This window comes from Garra rufa, chromosome 20 (genome assembly GCF_049309525.1).
Source record: "Garra rufa chromosome 20, GarRuf1.0, whole genome shotgun sequence".
NCBI classification, from domain to species: Eukaryota; Metazoa; Chordata; class Actinopteri; order Cypriniformes; family Cyprinidae; genus Garra; species Garra rufa.
In genome coordinates, this window is record NC_133380.1 from 17,656,424 (window position 1) to 17,682,023 (window position 25,600).

General features: G+C 40.8%; 1 protein-coding gene across 1 annotated transcript in view; it reads right to left on the reverse strand.

Annotated features, from left to right (window-relative positions):
• Positions 1 to 3,925: 3,925 nt before the first annotated feature.
• The window catches only part of syt6b (synaptotagmin VIb), a 41,514-nt gene continuing 19,839 nt past the window's right edge, over positions 3,926 to 25,600 (reverse strand). Inside the window, exons 2-7 of the mRNA XM_073825668.1 lie at positions 10,067 to 10,445; positions 9,117 to 9,693; positions 5,915 to 6,035; positions 5,540 to 5,711; positions 5,297 to 5,447; positions 3,926 to 5,216 (exon numbers count right to left, since the gene is read on the reverse strand). Coding sequence (XP_073681769.1) covers positions 5,145 to 5,216; positions 5,297 to 5,447; positions 5,540 to 5,711; positions 5,915 to 6,035; positions 9,117 to 9,693; positions 10,067 to 10,445 — 1,472 coding nt within the window. The 3' untranslated portion in view covers positions 3,926 to 5,144. The remainder of the gene's footprint in view (positions 5,217 to 5,296; positions 5,448 to 5,539; positions 5,712 to 5,914; positions 6,036 to 9,116; positions 9,694 to 10,066; positions 10,446 to 25,600) is intronic.

Here is a 25,600-nt window from a genome sequence, read left to right on the forward strand (position 1 = left end):
TACTTAAGTCCTCTGAGGTAATCTTCACTACAAACGAAAACTAAGACAGAAGATGGCGGCTGTTGCACTTCTGTAAAACCCAGTGTGATACAAAAGATATGAAACGAGTATAAACGATACGAACGATATGAAACGTTAATGAAGCGGTTAATATCTGACGTCCATATGGTGTAATTGTCCAAAAAAGCTGTTCTCACAGAACAGCGGCCTCAGCCTACTCGTGGAAAGGGCGAAAGTAGCCCAAGGTAGTAACTGCAGGTAGGCAGAATAGAGAAGGGCCTCAGCCCACTCTTAGAAAGGGCGAAAGTAGCCCAGGAGTAGTGACTGCTGGTTAGGCAGGATAGAGAAGGGGCCGCAGCCCACTGGTAAAAAGGGCGTGGATCATTCCCAGCGTTTGAAGTAACCTGCAGAGGTGTCTCTGTCAGGAAAGCTTAGACCCTTGGGTTCCATCATCGAGGGAATACCAGAGGACTCAAAGAAAGCAAATGGCATCCATAATCACCGCTTAGGCTTACCTAGAAGCTGGAATACTTCTGTAAGGGGACCGAACTTAAGAAACTGGTCCGTCTTCCTCCACAGGGCAGATCTGTGGTCGTATGCATCCAGTGCTCACACTGGACACACACACATAAACTTCTAGTCCGGTTCCTAGAGAGAGGACAGAAGGCCTGGCGCACTACGGGCTGTGGTGCTGTGAAGGGCACCTAGGGTGTGTACCCTAATTATAGGTACAAACTGCTTGATCAATCAAGGCAAAGAAAGGAAGGCCACAGAAGGGCCTGTAAGTATCCAACTCTCCTTAGAGAGGAACACCACAGCCAGGTAGGTGCACCGACCTCAGCGCACCGCGGAGGAAACGTGACATCAGGGGAAGTCTCCCGAGGGAGGTAGCACCGATGGGAGCATGGAAGGCATCTATGGCCGCCACGTAGCCCTTCAGTGTAGAGTGTGCGTTACCGGCTGTAAGGCGGGCTTGCAAAAAGTCCAGCACTGAACCTACTGGGCAGTGAACTGGGTGCTGTCTGCACATAAAGAACAAACTAGTTCCACTTCCTGGTGTACACTTTCCTCGCGGAGGGAGCTCTGAATTGGAGGATGGTCTCAGCAACCTCGGTTGAGAGACCGAAAGCTAGGAACTGTGCCCCCTCAGGGGCCACACCCATAACTTTCAAAACTCCAGACGAGGGTGCAGGATGGCACCCCCTACTTGTGAGAGGAGATCCCTCCTGACGGTAATTCCATAGGAGGGCCGTCTAGGAGAGGCATCAGATCTAAAAGATCCGGCCAGAACAGGACCTACTAACAGGAGGTGGATTCCGTCCCGGCGCAGTCTCTTCAGAACTCCCAGGAGCAGAGCGATCGGGGAAGATTGGCATACAGAGAGGGTCTCGACCGTGTCTGCAGCATGGTCCCCAGTCCCAGAGGAGCTAGATGACCAACAAGACCATAGGTCCAAGAGTTCCACCACACTGGATGGAGGTCTCAATTCCCCGGGCCTCAGCCCCTGTCTCGACAGGACGACTGCTCCTATATGAAATGTCCAGGATATGAACTGCTCTCTTTCCAGAGGAGTGTGACCTGGAACCATACAAGGGTCTGGTGTGCCGCTCGTACGAGGGGCGCGACCGCAGAGCTCCTTGAGGGTAGGAGACCGCTCACTGTGATGTGGTGCGCAACAACACATGGCAGTCTATGGGGTCTGGGAGAGAGTGTTTCCAAAGCAGAAACACGGCCTAGAACTCCAGGCGATAGAAATACCAGTAAGATGGTATGTGCTCCATAGACCCAGGGCCGCACAGTCACTCATGACCGGGCCCCAAACAGGAGTTAAGATCTTTCCACATGTCTAGGGGGCGGGAACAGCGCCTTGAGACCCTAATCATGTGGAGCGGGTTCGCCCCTCGGGGAGAACCACTTAATCCTGTTACCTTCCTTCGGGGGAAGGATGACACCGGGGGAAGTCTCCTGAGGGAGATAGTACCAAAGGGGGCATGGAAAGCAACGATGGCCGCCACGAAGCCCTTCAGCGTAGAGTGTGCGTTACCGGCCATAAGGCGGGCTTGCAAAAAGTCCAGCACTGAACCTACTGGGCAGTGAACTGGGTGCAGTTTGCACTAAAGAACAAACATGTTTCGCTTCCCGGTGTACGCCTTTCCTCATAGAGGACCACTACAGGGAATTGCTGTACAGCAGGCCAAAAATATTATGTTGGACGCAGCTGACAACAGACCCAATAGTGTTTCACCGTAAGTGGGCTTATCGGGTCTAGGGAAATGTTTCACAAGTAGAAACACGGCCTGGTGTCCAGGCGATAAAAATGCCAATAAGATGGCATGTGTCCCATAGACCCAGGGCCAAACGGTCACTCATGACTGGGCCCAGAACAGGAACCAAGGTTTTTCTCCACAAGTCTAGGGGGCAGAGCAGCGCCTTGAGACCCTGACCATGTGGAGTGGGTTTGCCCCTCGGGGAGAACCCCTTGGTCCTGAGCCGACGGTGTTTCACTGCTAGCCTATTTTGACTCTCGACTGAGGTGAGGAATGACTGAACCAAGCAGGAGACAGATGTGCCTGCATTGTAGTCAGATCCCCCCCTAGGCTGGCATAAGGTACGCTTTTGCCCCAAAAGCGAACACTAGAAAAGGCGAACTCTCTGACAAAGAAGAGGAGCCACCTCGATGGCCACCTACTTCAAGAGAGTTTCACTTCTTATTGCAAAATCACAACCAGCAGGTTTTTTTTTTTTTTTACGCAGGACCCACATAGACACATTTGACAGAAGTTTCACGCTGCCAAAATGTTCTACTAAGGAGATCAGCCTCTCGAGGTTGACCTCTGATGGAATAAGAGGAGGCGAGCCCCTCCGTGCCGCTACGTAAAACGGGCGGATGTAATGAGAGAGGCTCGTGAGAGACTGCTGCGCCCCGAAGCACCGCGGTGGCGGGATTAGCATGTTGATATTGAATTGCCAAAAGCAGCTCCGCCCAGCAGCCTAAAATAGTTTTAATTCCTCAGAATTAAAACTATGGGAGCAGAGCTAAACATTCAACTTCACACATTTAGGTGAAAATAGTATTTATGAATGAACGTATTTATGAATGAACACAGCTGCCCCCTCAAGAACGGCTGTGAGTGCTCAGCTCCCGAGCAAACTACACATCAATCGCGTGAATCCCTGCCCCGTATTTTTAGAGGCGATAGCAGGGAGAAACAAACGATCAATACATAGTCTGCTCATATGCATACAGCGTCAATCTCCTCGGAGAAAGACAGCTGCAGCAGCGCAAATTCTCACTAGAGAGAGAGAGAGCATGCTCGGGAGCGAAGCTGCAGTTCTGAATCAAAGGACGAAGTACCGCAGTGCGGGCTTCGGAACCCCGAAAGAGAACGCGCTATATTTGGGGAGAAGGCAGAGAAAGTTAATCTCTAACCACATCCCAAATATACGTGTAACCCCCGCGAACACAGCGCCCATCCTGCCTCAGCAAAAATGGGACCGAGCCGCGGGGAAAACACTACAGGCAGTCAGCTCCCTCGAGAACTGACTCCTGTGCTTCGCTCACAGACAGACAAAACAGAGATCATGTGAATCCCTGCTCGTAAAGAGACGAGAAAACGGGGAACACACGTTCTAAATTGCCTGCTTATTTAGATTTGGACATATTCCCTCAAAAGAAAGCCGTGCAAACTGGCACAAAAAACAGGGAATACAAGACACACACACACAGCGCGACTGAAAGACAGAAGCTGCCGGCTGCATTCACCGCACATGCTTTATAGCTTCCTGGTTCCTGATGTCAGCCGCCCGTGACGTCACACGCGTTTCTCTTTGGACTGATTTCCGACGCAGCTCGACGTTCCCGAAGGGGAACGTGTTCTGTGTGCACCTAATCACTTAACAAGGAATGAAATAAAAACAAAACAGATAGAAGCAAGGAACTTTAATCACACCTTTCAAGTACAAGGGGATGTTCGGTAACAGTAACTGTACATTACAAATACAAAGTCTCAATATAAAATTGGAAAGTGGCTCTGAATCAGGCATTTCAAACAGAAACACCAATTCCAGTGATTATTGTTACAATGAGTTTCAGCCAGGCCAGCCAACAAAATACATCATGTTATCTGAAGAGAAAATACCTCAAAGGTAACAGGAAAATACAGAACAATGAACATTTATCACATTTTATGTAAAATACAAAATTGGTCTTTGTAAAACAGTGCTTCTAATTTACATAATGATATTATTTCAAGTCTTCTTAGAAAGCCAAGGATTTTTGCATCCTTTAGATCAGACACACAATCCTTGGTATTCATTATGGTTTTACTTTGGAAGCTACAATTACTGCATGGTGAAATTATGATGGTTTGAATGATGATAGCTGTACAAGGCTGAGCTGAGCTTGATCGAAGAAAATAATGGCAAATTATTCAAAATACTCACAGATCAGCAACTTAAATGTTTAAATATGGACAAAGCAAAAACTCTACAATTTACACAGGTGATGAGATATTTGTATACAGGATACAAATTATTCTTGGCATTGTCGTTTTTGGTGGCAGAACAGTTGCACTACTTCACAAACCAAAGGAAGATCAATGGAATATATCTCTGCTCTGTAAACAATATACATTTTGGCTAATATAATGAGCACTTCATATATCTCTCCATTCATAAAAATCTCTTAACACATGTATTTTATATTCAAAGAAGACAAAAATAAGTAGAAGGAAGTTAAGGCTAAATATATAATAAACTATATCTTCATACTATTATAATGTCAATTAAAATATAATATACATCTACCAATTATACAATAGTCATCAACAAATATAGCCTTTTACTCTTCTGAGCTGCTTAAATTCATTTTGAAGTGTATCGTTTAACCTCTTTGGGTAGTGGCTTGTGTGTTACCCAGCATAAGAAAGCAACACTTCAATCCAAACACAAAAAAAGCTAAAACTCGGCTAGGCTCAGTTGCACTTGGAAAGGTTTGGATGGCACCCTCTTTTTGTCCTGCTCCATTATACATGTCCGCACAGACATAAGTTGTGTCACACGTTGTCTAAGGACATGTTTTGGATCTCACCATCAGTCCCTGGGAGATACTTGGCTTGAAGACGTAGGGAGAGACCATCCCTTACTTACGGGCTGGAAGGGAGTCTAGGAGATGGGCAAGACCCTTGACTGTCAAAGCTTGCGGTACGAGTCTTCCACTGAAAAAGACAGAAAATGCAAATTATTGAAATAAAAATGTACTTTTCCACTCTGGAAGATTTTAAGCACAGACATTCACCTCCTTCTCAGACTTCTTGGGCTCTACGAGCGGATGCCAGTGAGCGATGGGTTTTCGAGGGTAGGCGAGCATCTCATTCCAGTGGTCTTTCCCAAGCCCTTCGGCATGGATCCCTACACGACAGACTCCAATGATCTCATTGTGTCCCACTCTATATACCAGGAGAATGAAGAATAGATTGTGAAATGCATAGACAACAGAATATTTGTAGAGTGAAAATATCACACATTGAATAAGACTCACAGATCGTAGTCCATAACTGATATGTGCAAGCTGACTTGATCCATATTCTCTGGGGGAATGTCAAAGATAATCGCTTCATTATACGTTGGATTCAGCGTGTTCTTTTTTATGGAAGTTTTCTTCTTTTTCAAGCGTCTCTCGTCACAAATCAGTGACACCTTCACGTATGGATCTGCCAACAGAGCAGGGAGGTGTGACACGAATTTCTCAACGTATCTTTCTCCTTGTCTTTCATGGTCTGAATATGTCTGACTAAAGGACTTGTAATATGCTTGCTGACAATGATAGATGTGACTGTCCAAATGTATAAACAGGAAGATGAAGCCAAGCAGACGAATGCAAGAAAAAAAAGACAAATAAAGGACAGCAGCATACCTGAATAACCAGTAATATCCATGGCTTTGAGGTTTCTACATTTGATGACAGTAAGTGTGAGTCTCCCTGCAGTTGGTAAGTAGCAGAGAGAAAACATTATCTCTCCCAGATCCACACTCTCCTGAAGAGACAAATATCACAATTATTAAGGATGCTTTAAATTGATAATATAACAAAAGATTTCTATTTCAAATAAATGCTGTTTTTAAATCTTCTACTCAAAGACTCATGAGAAAATTCACTGGTAATACATTGGTAATATTAAAAAAACATTGATAAAAAAAGACTTTTGAAGGATCCTGTTACACATCAATAAACCAATAATTTACACAAAAACCTTTAATAAACTCAGATGGAGAAAGGTATTGAATGAGTGCATCACATATCCATAGATCTTTCTCCCACATTTAAAGAGATAGTTCACTCAAAAATAAAAATTACCCCATGATTTTCTCACCATCTAGCCATCCTAGGTATATATGACTTTTTTCATATTTCATATTATTCAGACAAATACAATCAGAGTTATATTAAAATGTCCTAGCACTTCCAAGCTTTATAATGTCAGAGAATTGATGTTGAGGTTTCAAAGCAAAATAAAGTGTGTACATCCATTATAAAACATGCTCCACATGGCTCCTTCTGAAGTAAGTCAATGCGTTTGTGTAAGAAAAATACCCCCTGAAACACAACTCTCTTGTGAATGTGCATACGACAGTTAGCAGAAGCTAGAGATTCAGTTTACAGTTTACACAAGTGGATTGCTTCGCTTCACAAGACCTTTATTAACCCCCAGAGCTGTGTGGAGCACTTTTTATAATGGATGGGTGCATTTTTTTGGGCTTCAAAATCTCAACCATCAATCACTGCCATTATAAAGCCATTATCCAGAAGGGACAATGTATTAAGAGCCAGGGGATGAAAACTTTTGAACAGAAAAAAAATGTGTACATTTTTATTTTTTTGCCAAAATATCATGCTTTTTTAAACGTACTACTGCCCTTACTACATGTTTCCCAGAAGACAAAATATTTTACATTTACCCTAATCTTCAAATTCAAAAAGTTTTCACCCCCGGCTCTTAACATATCGTGTTTCCTTCTGAAGCATCAGTGAGCATTCAAACCTTCTGTAATAGCTTCATATGAGTCCCTCAGTGTGAAAAGATGGATCTCAAAATCATACAGTCGTTGAAAAAGGTTCAAATACACAAAAATGCTAAAAGAAAACAAATAATTTGTGGGACCTAAAGTATTTTTCTGAAGAACAACGGGCAGTTTAACTGTTCAGGACAAACCAGGGACATCACTAAACAAAAAACAAAAACAAAACAAAACAAAAAAACAGCTGTGGATCATTCAGATAACCACACTTGATTCAGTGTTAAGAATCAAGCGTATGCAAACTTTTGAGTCATTTTTATCAATTCAACTATTATTTTCTCTTGTGAACTATATGTAGATGTCTTTTATGTGAAATATCTTATTTAGGTCAGTACTAAATAAAAATAACATGCATTTTGTATAATTCCTTTTATTTTGATAAATAATTTACATTTTGCAGATTCTACAAGGTGTATGTAAACTTTTCACCTCAACCGTTTATAATGCAGTAGCAGTGAATAGCTACAGTAACCTCTGCAGTGAGCAGTCTTTACTCAAATGGTGCCCTTGGCGAGATCAGACAAGCTTCAGAAAGCTGTTCGGGAAGAAGTTCAATTTCAATGAAAGTGTCGGGTGGAACTTGAAAGCATGCTGCACAATGTTGTCAAACTGCTGTGGGTGAGTGATACAGAAATTGAGTGTGTGTCTGAGAGCTTTGCCCGGAGAACCCTAGGCGATGACCTATACTGTCTATGCCAGAAACGCCTTACTGAGTAGAAGAGATACAAACCTGGAACTCAAAACACTACACTCACTAACATGTAGTAGGAAGAGTCCTTATGCAACAAATAACCGCATAACAGGATGTGCACCACATTGTTATGATGTATAAGTTGCTTAGATGATAAATTGCAGGGCACAGAGCATCTCTGCCTTAACCAGATACCAAAAAATAGCCCTAGCATAAAATAAATGTACTAAAATGTATTTAAAATACATTTATTTTATGCTACAAATACATTTACATATATTTACTTAATAAAAAATACCCTATAACTGTACTTTTAGCGTACTAAACTGGTATTTTTCAAGTCAACTAATTTTGTACTTAATGTACTTTAATTCTGTGGATGTAGTGCTGCAGTCCGACTAAAGATATACTTAAGTATTTAACTGTGCTAAAGTGGAACTATTGCAAGTATACTTTAGGTACACTTTAAATATTTTAAATGTAAAGATATTATTTAAAGATTATATTATATTATTTAAAGGACTGTATAATCCTCATCAATAGTGACATTAAAACATATTTTAGGCTTAATATTAAGAAATGTGCATTGTGCACAAGTAGTACTCCAAATAAAGTTTAATTACAATTTTTATATCAGTAAGTCTCGAGCAATATGTCAGTTATTATCTTAATAACTATACTTAGTTTAAAATAAATGCATTTTAAATCTATTACTTTTTTACTAGGGGCAATAATTGATCAGCTCACAATAACGTTAAATTATTAAATTAAACACTAACCCAAAAATGACACTTCTGTCTTGCATACTGTGTATATTTTATAATAAAAACAGAGGATAAAGTGTATCTGTTTTTTTAATCCATATAATGAATGTAATAGGGTTTTTGACTCAAATGTTTTTAATAATATGTACAAATAAATGAGGCATTTTTTAAAAATATATCCCCAGAAGAAAGTGAGTTATACAAGTTTGGAATGACATAGTGAGTAAATGATGAGAGAAGTTTTATATTTTGAATGAACTATCCCTTTAAGAAAGCTGAGATTATTGCAGGCATATAATAAGGCAATAAATTTTGCCCTCAATGTTTTCAGAACTTAATATATGTACATTGCATAATTTATCATGTTTGGTAATTACCATATCACACCCCATAGGACACTATGTCTATGGATCATCTAATTATTCACTGTTTGTGTTTTCAGAGAAATACTCAATACAAGTGGATTCCTATATTGGAAAAGCAAATCATTAGGGTGACATTAATGTGACATAAGCCACATTAATGTGATGAATCACCAGTGGGGTCTGAACTCACTAAGTAGTAAAGACGATAAATTATCTTACGCTTGTGGCGTACTGGATGTCCTTCCAGATAGATGTTTCCCGGGACAGGTCTGAAACTTCAAAAAGGTTTTCCAGTATCACCTCGCCAATCATGTCATGCCGTGAGAAGCGGTCAAAGTCAAAGACGCTCAAGTGGAGTTTTCTGGACCCTAGCGCCTCGTACGGGACCGGAAACTGAAAGGTCTCGTCAAACGTGGGGTTGAGCGTCTTGCGGTGCACGCGAGTCTGGAATTTACGCTTGCGGTCAGGGAGCAGGTAGATCTTGACGTAAGGGTCAGAGCTGCCGCACAAATCCTTCGCGGGTAGGTCGAACGCCTTGAGAATGGTGACGAGGAGGTGCTCTCCCTCGTAATCGTACTTTAGAGAGAAGTTGATCTTGCCACATGTTTTGGCAGTGCCGTTCTTAGACGACTCCTCAGCCTCCATCGTGCTCTGTTTGTAAAGTTCCGGTTGGATGCGGCCAAGAGACGCAGCGGTGCAGGTGGGATGGTCCTCCACGTCTAAGAATTCACTTCCGCGGTCCAGACTGGTGACGTGGTGCATCTGCCTTGGAAGGTGCTTTTTGAAGGAACTATGCCTGGCAAAAGAAAATTTGGATGATTTGATGCACCGGTTCTTAACAAAAGACACACCAGGTGTTAATCTACATTTGAATTATAAGCCATGATCGAATGCAAATTAATGGTGATAATTCTGAACATGCTGCAAGGTTCCCACAAAATATGGACACAGCATGGTTTTCCACCATCTGACCTTCTTTGCAGTCAATAAAACCCCGAGACCTACTTCAGGTCAAATTATGTCTGACATTTACAAGATTTCCTAAGTAATAACATGATTAGGAATGACTGGAACTAACCTCATAATGGCTTTGGATATACAGTAAACCATGATGACCTATATGAAGGGCTTGAGACACAAACATTTCTTCATTCTTCCAGAACACTGACCTGTTAGAGGAGGCCGGCTCGGTTGTTTGCCGTGAGATACGCGTACGTCTCAGCAGATGATCCTTCATGGACAGCTGCACGTCAGCGGGGATATCTGGCGACGTATGACTAATCTTCACTGCCGCCTCCAGAAAGTTCCCGGGATCCTTCAGCTTGTCTGCTGCCATAATGTCTCTGAGGGTTGGGTAGTAGTCACCGTGACCTTCTTCTCTGTGCTGGTCTCTCTCTGGCCGGGTGGGGGCAAGGGCGGTGGCGCTAGAGGAAAGCACTTTGCTGCGCCAGGGCACCCAGCACAGCTTCCAGGTGGCGACGCTGATGACACCCAGCAGGGCCAAACCACACACCACAAATACAAGCAGCAGGAGACTGAAGGAAATGTCTGGACAGAAGATACAACATGGACAGAAGTGGACGTTGTAAAAATGCACATAACTAATTGACTTCTAGTTAGATTTCCATCAGTGTTTCAGTTATGCAATTATAAAGTGTGCTAAAACAGGTTCAAATAAGTGCATGTTGAACTAATAATAACGTTAAGATTTATGATACTGCTGTACACAGTATACACATGCTGGAAAACATAGCTTTTCAAAGACTATAACAAGTAATTTCAAGTAATGTCAAGACGAAAACATACTTGTGGGAACTTTTTCGTAAGATGTCAAATATGTACCACAATGTACGTTTTGTGACATATTCTGAATGTGTCACAAAACATACACTATAAAAAATTATGTAAAATTTATGGTAAAAAAAAACTGGCAGCTGTGGTTTCCAGAATTTTTCAGAAAAAATATGGTAGCAATGTTTTAGGTTTTACAGATTTAACCTTTAATTTATATTTAAATACCATAATTTCATTAACTGATATACCAACCTATTGAAGTACTGAAATCTGTTTAGTACCTTTGTAGTACACTGACTACCACTGAAAGCAACCCTAATGTACAAAGAAGATGAAACAGTTATTTCGAAAAAAAAAAAAAAAAGTTATTTCTGTGAATATTCATGGTATTCACTGTAAATTATACATTCTTTTTCAATTCCAAAAATGATATACTATTGTAAAACTAAATCTATTGTCCAATACAGTTTTCACCATTTATTGTAGGGTAACTTACTGTTAACCAATTAGGTTTTTACTGTAGTATTTTTTACAGTATTTTACCGTTAAAATCAGTAATTTTTTACAGTTTACATTGTGGTATATATTTCGCGTCTTGCGAAAAAGTTCCCATAGTTCCGTTTTTGTCATGAAATCAGGTTGCAAAAATTATTCATTATAGTCTTTGAAATATGATATTCAATGTGAACCATCCAATGAGTGGCGCTAAAAGAGCGTTTGTTTTTTTCCTCAAACAGATGTACATACAGTCAAGCCCGAAATTATTCATACCCCTGGCAAATTCTGACTTAAAGTTGCTTTTATTCAATCAGCAAGTTTTTTTTCTTTGATTAGAAATGACACAGACATCTCCCAGAAGATAATAAGACGATGAACAAGAGGCATCATTGTGGAAAAAATTATTACCCATCTTTTATTTTCATTTGAACAAAAAGTGGCATGTCCAAAATTATTTATACCCTTCTCAATAATCAATAGAAAAGCATTTATTGGCTATTACAGCAATCAAACGCTTCCTATAATTGCTGACCAGCTTTTTGCATGTCTCCACTGGTATTTTTGCCCATTCATCTTTAGCGATGAGCTCCAACTCTTTCAGGTTGAAGGGTCTCCTTGCCATCACCCTGATCTCTAGCTCCCTCCACAGATTCTCAATTGGATTTAAGTCAGGACTCTGGCTGGACCAATGCAAAAAGTTAATGTTTTTGTCTGCTAACCATTTCTTCACCACTTTTGCTGTGTGTTTTAAGTCGTTGTCGTGCTGAAATGTCCACTGGTGCCCAAGGCCAAGTTTCTCTGCAGACTGCCTGATGTTGTTGTTGAGAATTTTGATGTATTGCTCCTTTTTCATGGTGCCGTTTACTGTGATTAGGTTCCCTGGTCCACCAGCTTAAAAACACCCCCAAAACATTAGGTTCCCACCACCATGTTTGACAGTGGGGATGGTGTTCTTAGGGTTGAAGGCTTCTCCTTTTTTATGCCAAATGAAGGCTACATCATTGTGGCCAAACAATTCAATTTTTGTTTCATTTGACCATAAAACAAAAGACCAGAAGTCTTCTTCTTTGTCCAGATGAGCATTTGCAAAGGCCAAGCAGGCTTTTGTGTGCCTTATCGGGAGAAGTGATGTCCTCCTTGGTCTGCGTCCGTGGAACCCAGCGGTGTGCAGTGTCTGTTGGACTGTCTGCCTTGAGATGTTTCCACCAGCAGACCCAGATTCATCAGGATGGCCTTGGTGGTGATCCTTTGATTCTTTTTTATCTCTCTCACTATCCTCCTGGCCAGCACAAGTGTCACTTTTGGCTTCCGACGACGTCCTCTGAGATTTTTCACAGTGCGGAACGTCTTGTATTTCTTAATACTTTGCACTGTAGCCACTGGAACTTCAAAACATTTAGATATGGTCTTATAGCCCTTTCCTGACTTGTGAGCAGCCACAATGCGCAGCCGCAGGTCCTCAGTGAGCTCCTTTGTCTTAGCATGACTGTCCACAAGCCAACAGCAGAGAGCTTCTGTTTTTCACCTGTTGAGTTGATTAAAACAGCGGTTCCCAATGAATCAGGGTAATTAGGATGCTTTAGAACAGCTTGGACTATTTGGAATGGTATAGAACTTTGGATTTTCCCAGAGACTGTGACAGTTTTTCCACAATGATGCCTCTTGTACATCGTCTTATTATCTTTTGGGAGAAGCCTGTGTCATTTCCGGTCAAAAAAAACTTGGTGGTTGTATAAAATTAACTTTAAGTCCAGAATTTGCCAGGGATATGAATAATTTCAGGCTTGACTGTACATATGTTTTATGTGACGTTGGTTTTGTACATGTCACCACAGTTCTGACTTGAAATATTAGTTGAGTGGCGCTATAACTCTAATGCTCCGTGACGTCTTATAATAACATACTTTTTGCACTACACCTATACCTACCCATAGTATGAACAAAAGCGAATGTCTCAGACGCAGCCAGATCATTTCCATAATGACCAGCGCAATATACCAAGAGCAGCGCAAATTACCGCCTGCTTTAAGACATGCTTTTCTGAGTGTTAAATAATGCCGCAAATACTAGTAATTTCCCTGATAGCACACGTACATCACAGAGAGGTCTATTTCATATCTGCATTTACATCTGCAAGACTTTTTTGAGTGTTTCCTCATCTGCAATATGTCAATAGGATGTCTCCTATCAGATGTCAAATAGATGTCTTTAAGATGTTTATGGTTTAGAATGTATGTAAAACTGACATCTTAAAGACGTCTGTCAGATGTTTGTACACAACAGATGCTTTCCAGATCAAGTGATCTTTACCAGACATCTTGTGCAAATGTAGGTAAATCGCATTGCGTGATTCATTTTAATACTCTCTTTCCATAAATGTTGCTTTCCATAATCTGAAAGCGAAACTCCTACAAGTGCATATTCAGTAAGGTCAGGCACAAAAATAACTGCATCCACGCCTTTTCAGTGCTAATTCTTAACTAAATCCTGACAGTACTATTTTAACGCCAAAAGACGGTTTGGTCTGGTGCAAGCTGTGAGTAAATCTGGCATCTAATGTTTGGCATCTAATGAAACTGCAGTGATATGAAAAGTTCCCAGAGGTATGAGGTCATGAGATCAGGGAGCATTTTTGCTAATTCAACAAAACCTATATCAGCTAGATCAGTGGTTCTTAACCTTTTTGACTCAAACTATAAACTATAACTTTATATTTGACTAACAACACTTGAACTAGAAGTAGAACTTGCGCTAGATATCACTTGGTGACAATTCAGCAGAATTTGCAACACAAATGTAGAATAAATCACATTAAAACACATTTTTTTTAAAGGTGTAAATAAAGACCATTTTCAGTGGCGGTGCAGATGTGGTCTAAAAGGATAGGTAACCGTTTTATCAGCTACCTTAAAACTCTTTCAACATGGCTCTGGGCCAGCAGGCAATCCTTATTGTTGAGCCCTGCCATATAAAATCAGCAACTGCAAGCAGTTCTTCATAAATAAGATTAAAAAAAGAGCCGTTTATACATCAAAGAGAAACCTGTAGAGGCGCTATCAATGGCTTAGACTCTTGTTGAATCACTGTAGAACTTGAAAACAGCATTCATTGGTTTAGTAAAACAACTAATTATGTGTCTGTTAGCTTTAGCCTGTGGTGAAGGTAATTAAAACAAATGTTCTGATCATGCCATGACTGCTGCACACTTCTTGGTCAATCACCACAGAGCACTCACATAAATATTAATCAGCTCATGCTGAGAAGATAAACTCTAACATAGTTGTAGAAATGATCATTCAGTCAGCGCAATGTACCGTCTGGTGAGGCTGTTTGCCTCTTTATAGGGATGGCAATTGGTTCGTACGCCTTCAAAATGGGCCTCTTAAACCCATCTGAGTAAATCGTCAGACCGCCAAAACTTCTCGGCACCGTTGAGTAGACTGTATTAACACTGAATTCACCCATCTTCCAGATGGAATTGCAAATGAGCCAAATGTAATTACAGAGTTCTCCTTACAAGAAGAGCAGGTCATTGGTCATTCCTGCTCGATGGCAACAATTATATATCTGAGTGGATGAAAAAATGCTGATCTAATGATTATTACAAATGCGTTGGAGTGCACGCCTCTCAGGGATGGAGCACTTGGCTGGCAACCAAGAAAACAAACAGGTGCAGCATCGATGTACATTCTCATTTCAATCACACTCTCACAATTATTCGCTTCTCCTACTGGGGGACTGTGGGAGCACATAAACAACTTGACAAAATAATTAATGTGCCAATAAACGTGGAAAACTGGCCACTTGGGAGGCTTTGTGGCAAAAAATTATAATGCTTGTTGGAGATTCAAATGTAATAATTCGTCACTTAATTGCAGATGTGTCATTTCTGATTTCTGTACACTCATAACAGAGCAAATGCACCAGAGACAACCAATCTGCACAGTTGGTTGCTCTTGTATATCTAGGTCTTGTTTTTAATAAGATGAATAAACAACAGGACCAACATTATTTTTATCAGGACTTAATAAAAGTAACACTATTATTATTATTTATAGTTATGCAATAGCGCTGCTGTTGGAACACGTTCTGTTAAGATAAACCACACAATTCCCCTGGATGTTATGTAATGCTGTAATTGTTTTTGAGCTATTTAAAATGTCTGCACAAATCAAAACATAATGATTATAACTGCCCAGTTAAAGGAATAGTTAACCTAAAAAAATAATTAGCAAAAAATCGACTCACACTCAGGCCATCCAAGACGTTGATGAGAAATTTATAGCATCACTTGCTCACCAATAGATCCTCTGCAGTGAATGGGTGCCGTCAAAACAAAAGAAACAACTGATAAAAACAATCCAAGTGAAAATTTATGTAAGTGAAGTTATTATTGTAAGAAACTGTAAAAATGTCCATCCCATGATGTCTTTTCACTTTAAAATCAGTCAGAAGTTTTTGAACAGTAAGATTTGTAATGTTTTTTTAAAGAAGTCTTTTCTGCTCACTAATCCTGCTTTTTATCCAAATAACCAATATATCCAAATATTTTAAAATAATTTTACTATTTAAACTAAATGTTTTCTATTTGAATATATTTTAAAATGTAATTTGTTCCTGCGATCTCAAAGCTGAATTTTAAGCATCATTACTCCAGTCATATGATTCTTCAGAAATCATTTTAATCTTCTTATTTACTGCTCAAAAACATTTATTATTATTATTATTATTATTATTATTATTATGTTGAAAACAGCTAAGTAGAATTTTCTTTGATGAATAGAAAGTTCAGAAGAACAACATTTATCTGAAATAGAAATCTTTTGTAACATTGGAAATGTCTTTATAATCACTTTTGATCAATTTAAAGTATCAACTGTTTTAAACACTCATAATAATAATAAAAATAAAGATGTTTCTTAAACAGCAAATCTGCATATTATAATGATTTCAGAAAGATCATGTGACACTGAAGACTGGAGCTGATGATGCTGAAAATTTGGCTTTGATATCAGGTATAAATTACACTTTAAAATATATTAAAATAGAAAACAGATTTTTTAAATAGTAAAAATATTTCAAAATTGTACTGTTTTTGTTGTACTTTGGATCAAATAAATGCAGGCTTTGTGAGCAGAAGAGACTTTGTTAAAAACATAAAAAATCTTAACTTTTGAGTGCTAGTGTATTTGTTTAGAACTATTTTGGACTGCTTTCACTTGTAAACATTGCTTGATCTGTGCATATTTTTGGATTTGAATATTACAAACATGCAGCTTTTGGCTCTACAAGACATTAAAAGCTTCTATCAGCTCTTTGGACTCTGATTCTGACGGCACCCATTCACTGCTAAGGATCCATTGGTTAGCAAGTGATGTAACACTACATTTTCCCAAATTTATTCTAATGAAAGAAACAAACTTATCTACATCTTGGATGGCCTGAGGGTGAGTAAATGTTCATTTCATTCAAAAGTTTCATTTTTGGGTGCATTATTCATTTAACTTTCAAGTTTTTCCTCTTCTACATTTTCGACATAGTTTAGAATTTCAAAACAACGCTTTAACCATCACAAAACAATAATGATATAAAGTTCATAGGTGGCCTGACTTGGACCCTCATCAAACCACATACGCAGAAAAGAAATGTATTATCTCTCAGACAGTCAGACTCTTTTCTGCCGCAAATGAAATATTAATGGGTCTGATGCAAGGTTATACAACCATTACACTGTTTACGTTTTGACAGCTTCACCTCACACAAGCTGGAGTGCATTAACAAGAACCAAGTACAATCCTCTAAAGGCCTCCGAGACTTTGCAGGGCTGTGAATGATCCTGTTTACATGCAGAAAAAAAAAAGACAAATATAACAGTAGTGCATGCTTCTCAGTTTTCCTATGGCAATTTGAATAAGTGTATGTAGCACTGAACAAGTGCTGTAGACATTCATGACTATAAATTTTGGATTGATTTCTGTTCTACTTCTTGGTGAGCTTCATAATATAAATTACAAATTGACTTGTCTACACTAAAAAATGAATTTAAATGGTTTAAAGAGGTCTTCAGATGCAAACATTCACTTTTACATGTTGTTTGAACCACCCATTAATGATAAAAATCCACCCAGTGTTTTTTAAAATCCCCATAAATCATAAGCGCTGTCTCATATCAAGCCGTTCACAGATTCTTGGCAGAGTGACGTAGTTTTGGCAGGCCACTCCCATGTCTGTTGATGGACACTGGCGTTTTAGCATAGATCCACCCTGAGTGAGCTGTAAACAGTGCGCCATTTTTTCGATGCCGGAGCAGGTGTTGACAAGAATGTCTCCTAAGCGATTGAGGTGTTTTGTTGTTGGATCCAATAATGAACATAGCAGTTGTCATTTACTCCTGACATCTGCACCGCTGAAGACGCAGAAGATTACTGTTGTTTTTTGAAGAGAATGCACACCCCAATCTATCTAAATGCGTCTATGTTTGCGCAAATCTTTTGTGATCCAGCTTTACCTACAGAAGAAACAAGTATAAGTTTTATTTAATGAATGTTTGCAAATCGTCTTTCTAAATAAAAAGTTCTGCGACGAATGTGGCTAAAGTTAACAGTCCCAGACAACTGCTCATCACCCCACAGAAGAGAGGTCGCTGTGAACAGAGCTGGTTTTGACAAGGTAAAAAGGGTGTTTTTTTACACTATTATTGAGAAATTGTAATCAAAGAATATTATAGACTTTTTATCAAGACTCTAAAGAATCATATCAACTTGTGGAAAATGGGCATCCGATGACCCCTTTAAAGGAACACTCCACTTTTTTTGGAAATAGGCTCATTCTCCAACTCCCCCCGAGTTAATAAGTTGAGTTTTACCGTTTTGAAATCCATTCAGCCGTTCTCCTGTTCTGGCGATATCACTTTTAGCATAGCTTATGTGTGCAAATGCTAACCTAGCTGGGAACTAATTTCAGTCGCTGCGTGATATTACTCCGCCTGCTTTGGCCATATTACGGCAGCAAACTTCCTTGACTATTACGCCGGAATGGGAGTGTAGTTCCTAATCTTATCAGCCTAGAAAATCGTACAAACTTAGTACACAATATAACTGCAGAAGAGTCAAGTTTTAAATAGCAAAAATATTGAAACTCGTTGGTCATTTTTGAACGCGATGCTATTGGTCTAATAGGATTCAATGATCTACTGTATGCTAAGCTATGCTAAAAGTGATATCGCCAGAACAGGAGAACGGCTGAATGGATTTCAAAACTGTAAAACTCAGGGGGGAGTTGGAGAATGAGCCTATTTCCAAAAAAAGTGGAGTGTTCCTTTAAAGTCCCCATGAAATTAAACTTTTTAAAAAAATTTTTGGCTTTTAGTATGAATATGTTAGCCTTAAGGTTATCTGTAAACTAGTGTGCTGCAAAACAACGTCAAAATTCGAATTTAAAAGATATAAGCATTCAAAACTTTCTAACTTCCGCCAATATAGATCAATGATTTTCATCACCCTGCACTTCAGCTTCTTATCAAACTTTCTGTCCAATCAAACGCTCTCTAGAATTCAAAGCATCCCGTCCCTTATGCTAGAAATAGACGCTGAAGCTGCGGCTGAAATCGGTCACTTGTTTACAGAATTAGAGTTTTCTTTACAGTGAATTGCACATAGTGCACTATATAGGGGATAGGGAATGATTCAGACAGTGTAAATATGCATTCCATTGGGGCAAATGAAGTCTGGTTTCACTTTGTGTCACACAAACCGCCACAGCACGCACACACCGTCTGCTCCGGTCCAAAGGGTGGTACGGAGCAGATCATATGCACAAGTCGGCGCAGACCACAAGGCATATCGGACCAATTTGAATTCTACACAGAATGGTATATTCATAGCGATAGATATGGATGAGATTGTGGCTGTCATATGCTGTCAAATGCAGCTTTACCAAGCTCAACGGCTTTAGTCCAAGCTGTGATAGAAACTAAATGCTATGGCTATTTTAAAAAATGGGGCGGGATTGTGGGACTGTCTTCCTGTTTCAGTTGAAATTCCGTCAACACCTGCGTGTTTCAAAGCACTTCAGTGGACCTTTAATCACGTACACTGATTTCATGAATCAAGTTTCATAAACAACTTCACCAAGTCCAATTATGGATTGAGGTTATTATAAAGTGACACAATTAAGGAGTCTCAGATTGATTTTATACGGTTCACTGACTGTATCAGTCTATTTCATTTATTTATTTTTTCACTGAATTATAAGATTGTACTAGCTCATTAATAAACTATTACCTATTGATAGCACATATTAGAATGCAAATTGCTCAGTATTAAATGCACCACATAAACATGCTCTAAATGTTCCCATTCTCAAGCAAATTGTTATATTTAACATTTTCCACTTCCCATTAAGTTCCATTTAAAGCTTGCTGGCAACTACATTGGTTCACATTCACCTTACATAATTTAATCTAGTAGACAGCTTTCTATTACTATGATTCACTAAAATGTAAAAAGAAATCAAGTTTAAACAGAAGAAAAATTTTGTTGTTAAGGTCACAATACATCGCAAAATCTTTTTTCCTAGTTTTTACTTTTTAATGTGTGTATAAAAAAGTGTATTTTATTGAGTAGTATTATTATTTATCCAGCTGAGGCTGAAACAAATCCAGTAAAACATTTCCTGTGACCAATAAATCTAATTAAGGCTTGTTTGGTACCAGTGGCGGACAGCCCAAGGGTTTTTTTTAACTTCTCTTCAAGTGTCTTCCAATCTAACCTGGTAGCTATAGAAACCTGTCCATTAGACATATCCCACCCTCTATTTTAACTCTGCGACTTGAGAAGTACGGGTTTAGCGCCATTGTTGTTGTTGTCACTGCTGCAAATCTGCAAACCAAGCCTGTATTTTGCTTTCATCTCATATGGCTTGTTAGAAATCCCTTATTCAGTTATCCTTCAAGCCTTCATGCAATTATAAAAAATAGTGATGAACATGTTTGTCCAATTAGTTTCAGTTACAGTAGTTTTGTTATATAATAGTGGTGGTACTACCATCAAATACTGTTCTTTTCAGCCATGAGATTAAATAAAAAACTGATGAGATAAAGTGAATAATATATTATTGTCACAAGGAGGAGTCAGAGACGTGCGGATCCATTTGCAAGGCTTTATTAGAATAGTCAACAGGCAGGAGTAAACGCCAGAAAACAGGAACAACGTAGGTAATCCGGGAAACAGTTCAATACTCAAGCAGTGGTCGCAATGGCAGGCAGCAGGAATCAATAACGGGGTACACAGTCCAGAGTCATACACAGGTAATCCAATACAGAGAAACACACTTAGAATAATGACCATAGGAACAATTAGACTTCGCAAGGTGGCTGTGTGTGAGAGTGGCTTAAATGCAGTCAGTAAATGTGAAACAGGTGTTTGCAGCAATCAGATCAGTGGGAAATGAGGAACAGATGTGTGCAGTGATTAGTGCAGTGGCTTATGGGGATTGTAGTCCATGAAGTGTGGTGCAAGAGTTCATGATGACAGGGAAGACCAGATACGTTACATAGCCCCTCCGCAAGGAGCGGCTTCCAGACGCTCTAACCACCTTAACCATCTTGAGGGTGGTGGAGCGGAGGCGGAACAGGGGGAGGGATGGAGGGCCAGGTCCATGTAGTGGTACTGGAACCACGAAATGAGGCGGAGCCGACGGAGGGAGAAGCCATGGAGGAGGAAGGGTTGGCTCCTGCATGGGGCCGACCGACGGAGGTAGAGCCGGTGGAGCCCGAGGCGGAACCGGAGAGTCGATGGTCCTGGGCGACACAGAGGATCCGGAGGGCCAAGGCGGAACCCAAGGCTCTGGCGACCCCGGCGGAGATGGAGGTCCGGAGGTACGCAGCGGAGCCGGAGTGACAGAGGATCGAGGCTGTGCCCACGGGAGGGAGGAGGTCCACAGAGCCGGCAGGACGGAGTGACGAGGCGCAGCCGGAGGAGTAGAGTCCAGAGGCGAAGGTGGGGTGACGACTGACCGGGGCGGAGCCGGAGAGACGATGGAGCCCGGAGGAGCTGTTGGGCCGACGGCCGACAACGGAGACGAGGGAGCACAGAGCCGGGGTGGAGCCGCAGGGTCGGAGGACCGAGGTGGAGTCCAGGACTCTGAGACTGGAGGTGATGGTGAGGGGTCCTTCAGTCTGGACACCGATGGCGACTGGCAGTCCCACGGCAAGTCCTCTGCCACGAAGGTGGGATGGGGGTGAGTAGAGGGACTGTCAGGAGACAGAGGTGGCAGGACTGGAGCAGCAGGGAGGGTGGGTGGGAACAGTCCATGCTTGAGCTCCGTGACCAGAACCGGACAGACAGGAATCTCAGGACGACTGGATGTAACCAGCGGAGTCTCTGGAAAGCTGGGCGGAACCAGCGGAGTTTCTGGAATGCAGGGCTGAACCAGCGGAGTCTCTGGAAGGCTGGGCGGAACCAGCGGAGTCTCTGGAAGGCAGGGCTGAACCAGCGGAGTCTCTGGAAGACTGGGCTGAACCAGCGGAGTCTCTGGAAGGCTGGGCGGAACCAGCGGAGTCTCTGGAAGGCTGGGCGGAACCAGCGGAGTCTCTGGAAGGCTGGGCGGAACCAGCGGGGTCTCTGGAAGGCTTGGCAGAACCAGCGGAGTCTCTGGAAGACTGGGCGGAACCAGCGGAGTCTCTGGAAGGCAGGGCTGAACCAGCTGAGTGTCTGGAAGGCTGGGCGGAACCAGCGGAGTGTCTGGAAGGCAGGGCTGAACCAGCGGAGTGGAGCGGAGCTCTTGTGAAGCGGGCTCTGGACGACGCTCTTGTGAAGCGGGCTCTGGACGACGCTCTTGAGGAGCGGGCTCTGGAGAACTGGACGACCCCAGCGGAGATTCAGGAGGGCTGGGCGTCTCCAGCGGAGACTCTGGAAGAGCAGGCTCTGAGCGAGCGGTCACTGGAGGGCGCTCTGGCGGCGCAGTCACTGGAGGGCGCTCTGGCGGCGCAGTTACTGGAGGGCGCTCTGGCGGCGCAGTCACTGGAGGGCGCTCTGGCGGCGCAGTCACTGGAGGGCTGGTTGGGAGACCAGCTGCTCGAGCCGACAGCAGCGGTGGGTCCTCCACGCTAGAAATTAACCTTTTCCACCCCGTGGTAAAGTGTGGCTGCTGTGGTTCTGGGCTAGCAGACCTCTTGTGCTGTGGCTCGAAGCTAGCAGACATCTTGTACTGTGGCCCTTCTAGAACCTCCACAGTAAGCGGAGAGCCACATAACAACAGTGCATAGTCCATTACGTCCCTTAGTGGACATCTGAATTCCCCTCCTGGCAACATTGACTTAGTTGGCTCATTAAGTCCCCTCCGAAATAAGTCCTTGAAGTAAACTTCATCAAAAAATGGTGTGTTCTTCAACAACTCACAGAAATGGAGAACATATTCCTCGATGGGGCGATCTCCTTGTCGGAGAAGCAGAAGTTGGTTGACTGGGTCCATGATGATGCTGGGGGTGAAACAAAGCCGCTGGATCCTGGTTTGGCTAAGTCTTCTGTCACAAGGAGGAGTCAGAGACGTGCGGATCCATTTGCAAGGCTTTATTAGAATAGTCAACAGGCAGGAGTAAACGCCAGAAAACAGGAACAACGTAGGTAATCCGGGAAACAGTTCAATACTCAAGCAGTGGTCGCAATGGCAGGCAGCAGGAATCAATAACGGGGTACACAGTCCAGAGTCATACACAGGTAATCCAATACAGAGAAACACACTTAGAATAATGACCATAGGAACAATTAGACTTCGCAAGGTGGCTGTGTGTGAGAGTGGCTTAAATGCAGTCAGTAAATGTGAAACAGGTGTTTGCAGCAATCAGATCAGTGGGAAATGAGGAACAGATGTGTGCAGTGATTAGTGCAGTGGCTTATGGGGATTGTAGTCCATGAAGTGTGGTGCAAGAGTTCATGATGACAGGGAAGACCAGATACGTTACAATTATAGCAGAACTAAATGCTTTCTTAAAAAAAATCTATGATTTTAAATAATAATTGCATCCAGAGACTATTACATTTCTCTCTCCAGAACAATAAACCCATTCAATTATTTACCTTATTGATTTGCCATATAAAGTAAATCAAATGCAATGAGAAAAGAGATTTATATAGGCCTAACGCTTCCTTTCAACCTCTAAGACTCCATGTAAGCTCTATCAAATACTTCTGAGCCCTATCAAAGCTCTGGAGGGGAGAGGGTGAAATCCAGTTAAATGTGCTCCTGCTATTAGCTTGCAGCCATTCACAAGTCCCCGTGGTATACGGTTGTGACAGCTGTGGTCAGTGCCGGCAACCAGAACATACGGCTATAGCCCACTTTAATGAATAGAACCGCGTGCTTGTCATCAGCACTCGAAACACAGGCTTAATACAGATACAAAGCACTTTAATAAAGCGTCTCGAAAGTGCTTCATTAAAATCGCACTGTTTATAGTTGTATGCTGGTATGTTGCGATGATTTGCTCTTTTTAATCATTTATTTCATTCACTGCAGGACCAAGTATTCCCTGCATGAACAAACTGCAGGGTGAATTGATGCTAGTAATAAGATCTTACGTCCTGCAGATAGGCTGGTAGTCTTTATACGCCTCGAAATAACACTGAATGCTCGCATCAATCGTGGAGTAGGGTTCAAAAAAGTGAAAACTCTCCTAAAGCAGAGTGGATTAAATAAAAATAACTTCCCTCTGCTCCTGCCCCCGTGGTCATGTTGACAACTTGTTCTTGCCCTCCTCTAGCAGCAATTTGCAGACAAGCAATTACTCTGATTGCTGAGCGGCAATGGTCATAGGTTAACCTCCGATTACCTCTCTCTATTGTAATTCCAGTGCCCCAAGTGTATAAAACCCATTTCAACAGTACAGTTATTGGTCTTATGTTATGTCTGTGTTAAGCTCTTGGACTACAGTCACCTACATTGATTAAAGCATTCCACATCATTGCGATTCACCCAATCAATGATTATGGTATAGCGACAAAACAGATATACTTTTCCATTATTTGAAATGTATCTATAAGATACTAGCAGAGCTGGAAATTGTAGTTAGTATCGTAATCCATGACATTACACATTTTAAGTACTTCTAGATTACTTTAGACCTAACTCCTTTATCTCACAAATATATGTGACCCTGGACCACAAAACCAGTCATAAGGTTAAATTTTACAAAACTGAGATGTATACATCATATGAAAGCTCAATAAATAAGCTTTCTGTTGATATACGGTTTGTTAGGATCGGACGATATTTGGCCGAGATACAACTATTTGAATATCTAGAATCTGAGGGTGCAAAAAAATCAAAATACTGAGAAAATCACCTTTAAACTTCTCCAAATTAGGTTCTTAACAATGCAAATTACTAATCAAAAATTACATTTTGATATATTTATAGTAGGAATTTTACAAAAAATCTTCATGGAACATGAACTTTACGTAATTTCCTAATGATTTTTGGCATAAAAGAAAAATCAATAATTTTGACCCATACAATGTATTTTTGGCTATTGCAACAAATATACCTCAGCGACTTAAGACTGGTTTTGTGGTCCAGGGTCACATATTTCATTGTTGTTATTAACAACATGATGTGCATTAAACATCATATTATGTCAAGGTTTCTCAAAAATAGTGTTTGTGAAGGAACTGCAGGGTGTTTATGAGTTTTATTAAGCTGATAAATCATTAAATAATATTTTTTTTAAATCAATCAAAAAGCTTACTAAAAATGTAATATTTTATTTGTTAACCTGCATGTCATGTGACCATAACCAACATCAAAGAGCCAATGAGTGATTTGTAAATGTGATTTGTAATTATTAAAATATTTATTTTAAAATCTCAGGGGTACTACAAGTAAATATATTAGGTGAAAGAGGATCAGATGACAAAAAAGTATGTGTGAATTTGTAAATGTGTTCATTTTAATGTGTTTGGAAGACAAAAGCCTTCCAAAGACATAGAATGCATGATTAAAACACTTCTTAAACCTGAAATAAATTTTGTAAATCAGTGGTCAAATGCTGTGTTGCCACCTGACTAATGACTAATCTTTGTGTGAATGCCCACAAAACTTTTGAAAACTTTTGAAAAATCAGGGAGAATCAATAAATTATTAATAATGTATTGTTATTGTGGAAATAATATGTAATAATGCAATCCATAAAAAGTAACTGTAGTCTGCAAGTATTTTAAAATCTAATTTAATCTAATTACAAGTATTTAATTTTTGGAATCAAATTACTTAATCCAGATTACAGGTAACCAGTTACTACCCAGCTCTGGCTTTTTTTTAAATAAGATTGCAAAATCTAAGACCTTTGAAAGCGTGATGTACAGTTGAGTCCAGACTTTTTGACATTTAGTATAACAGCAATGGGACGTTTTATT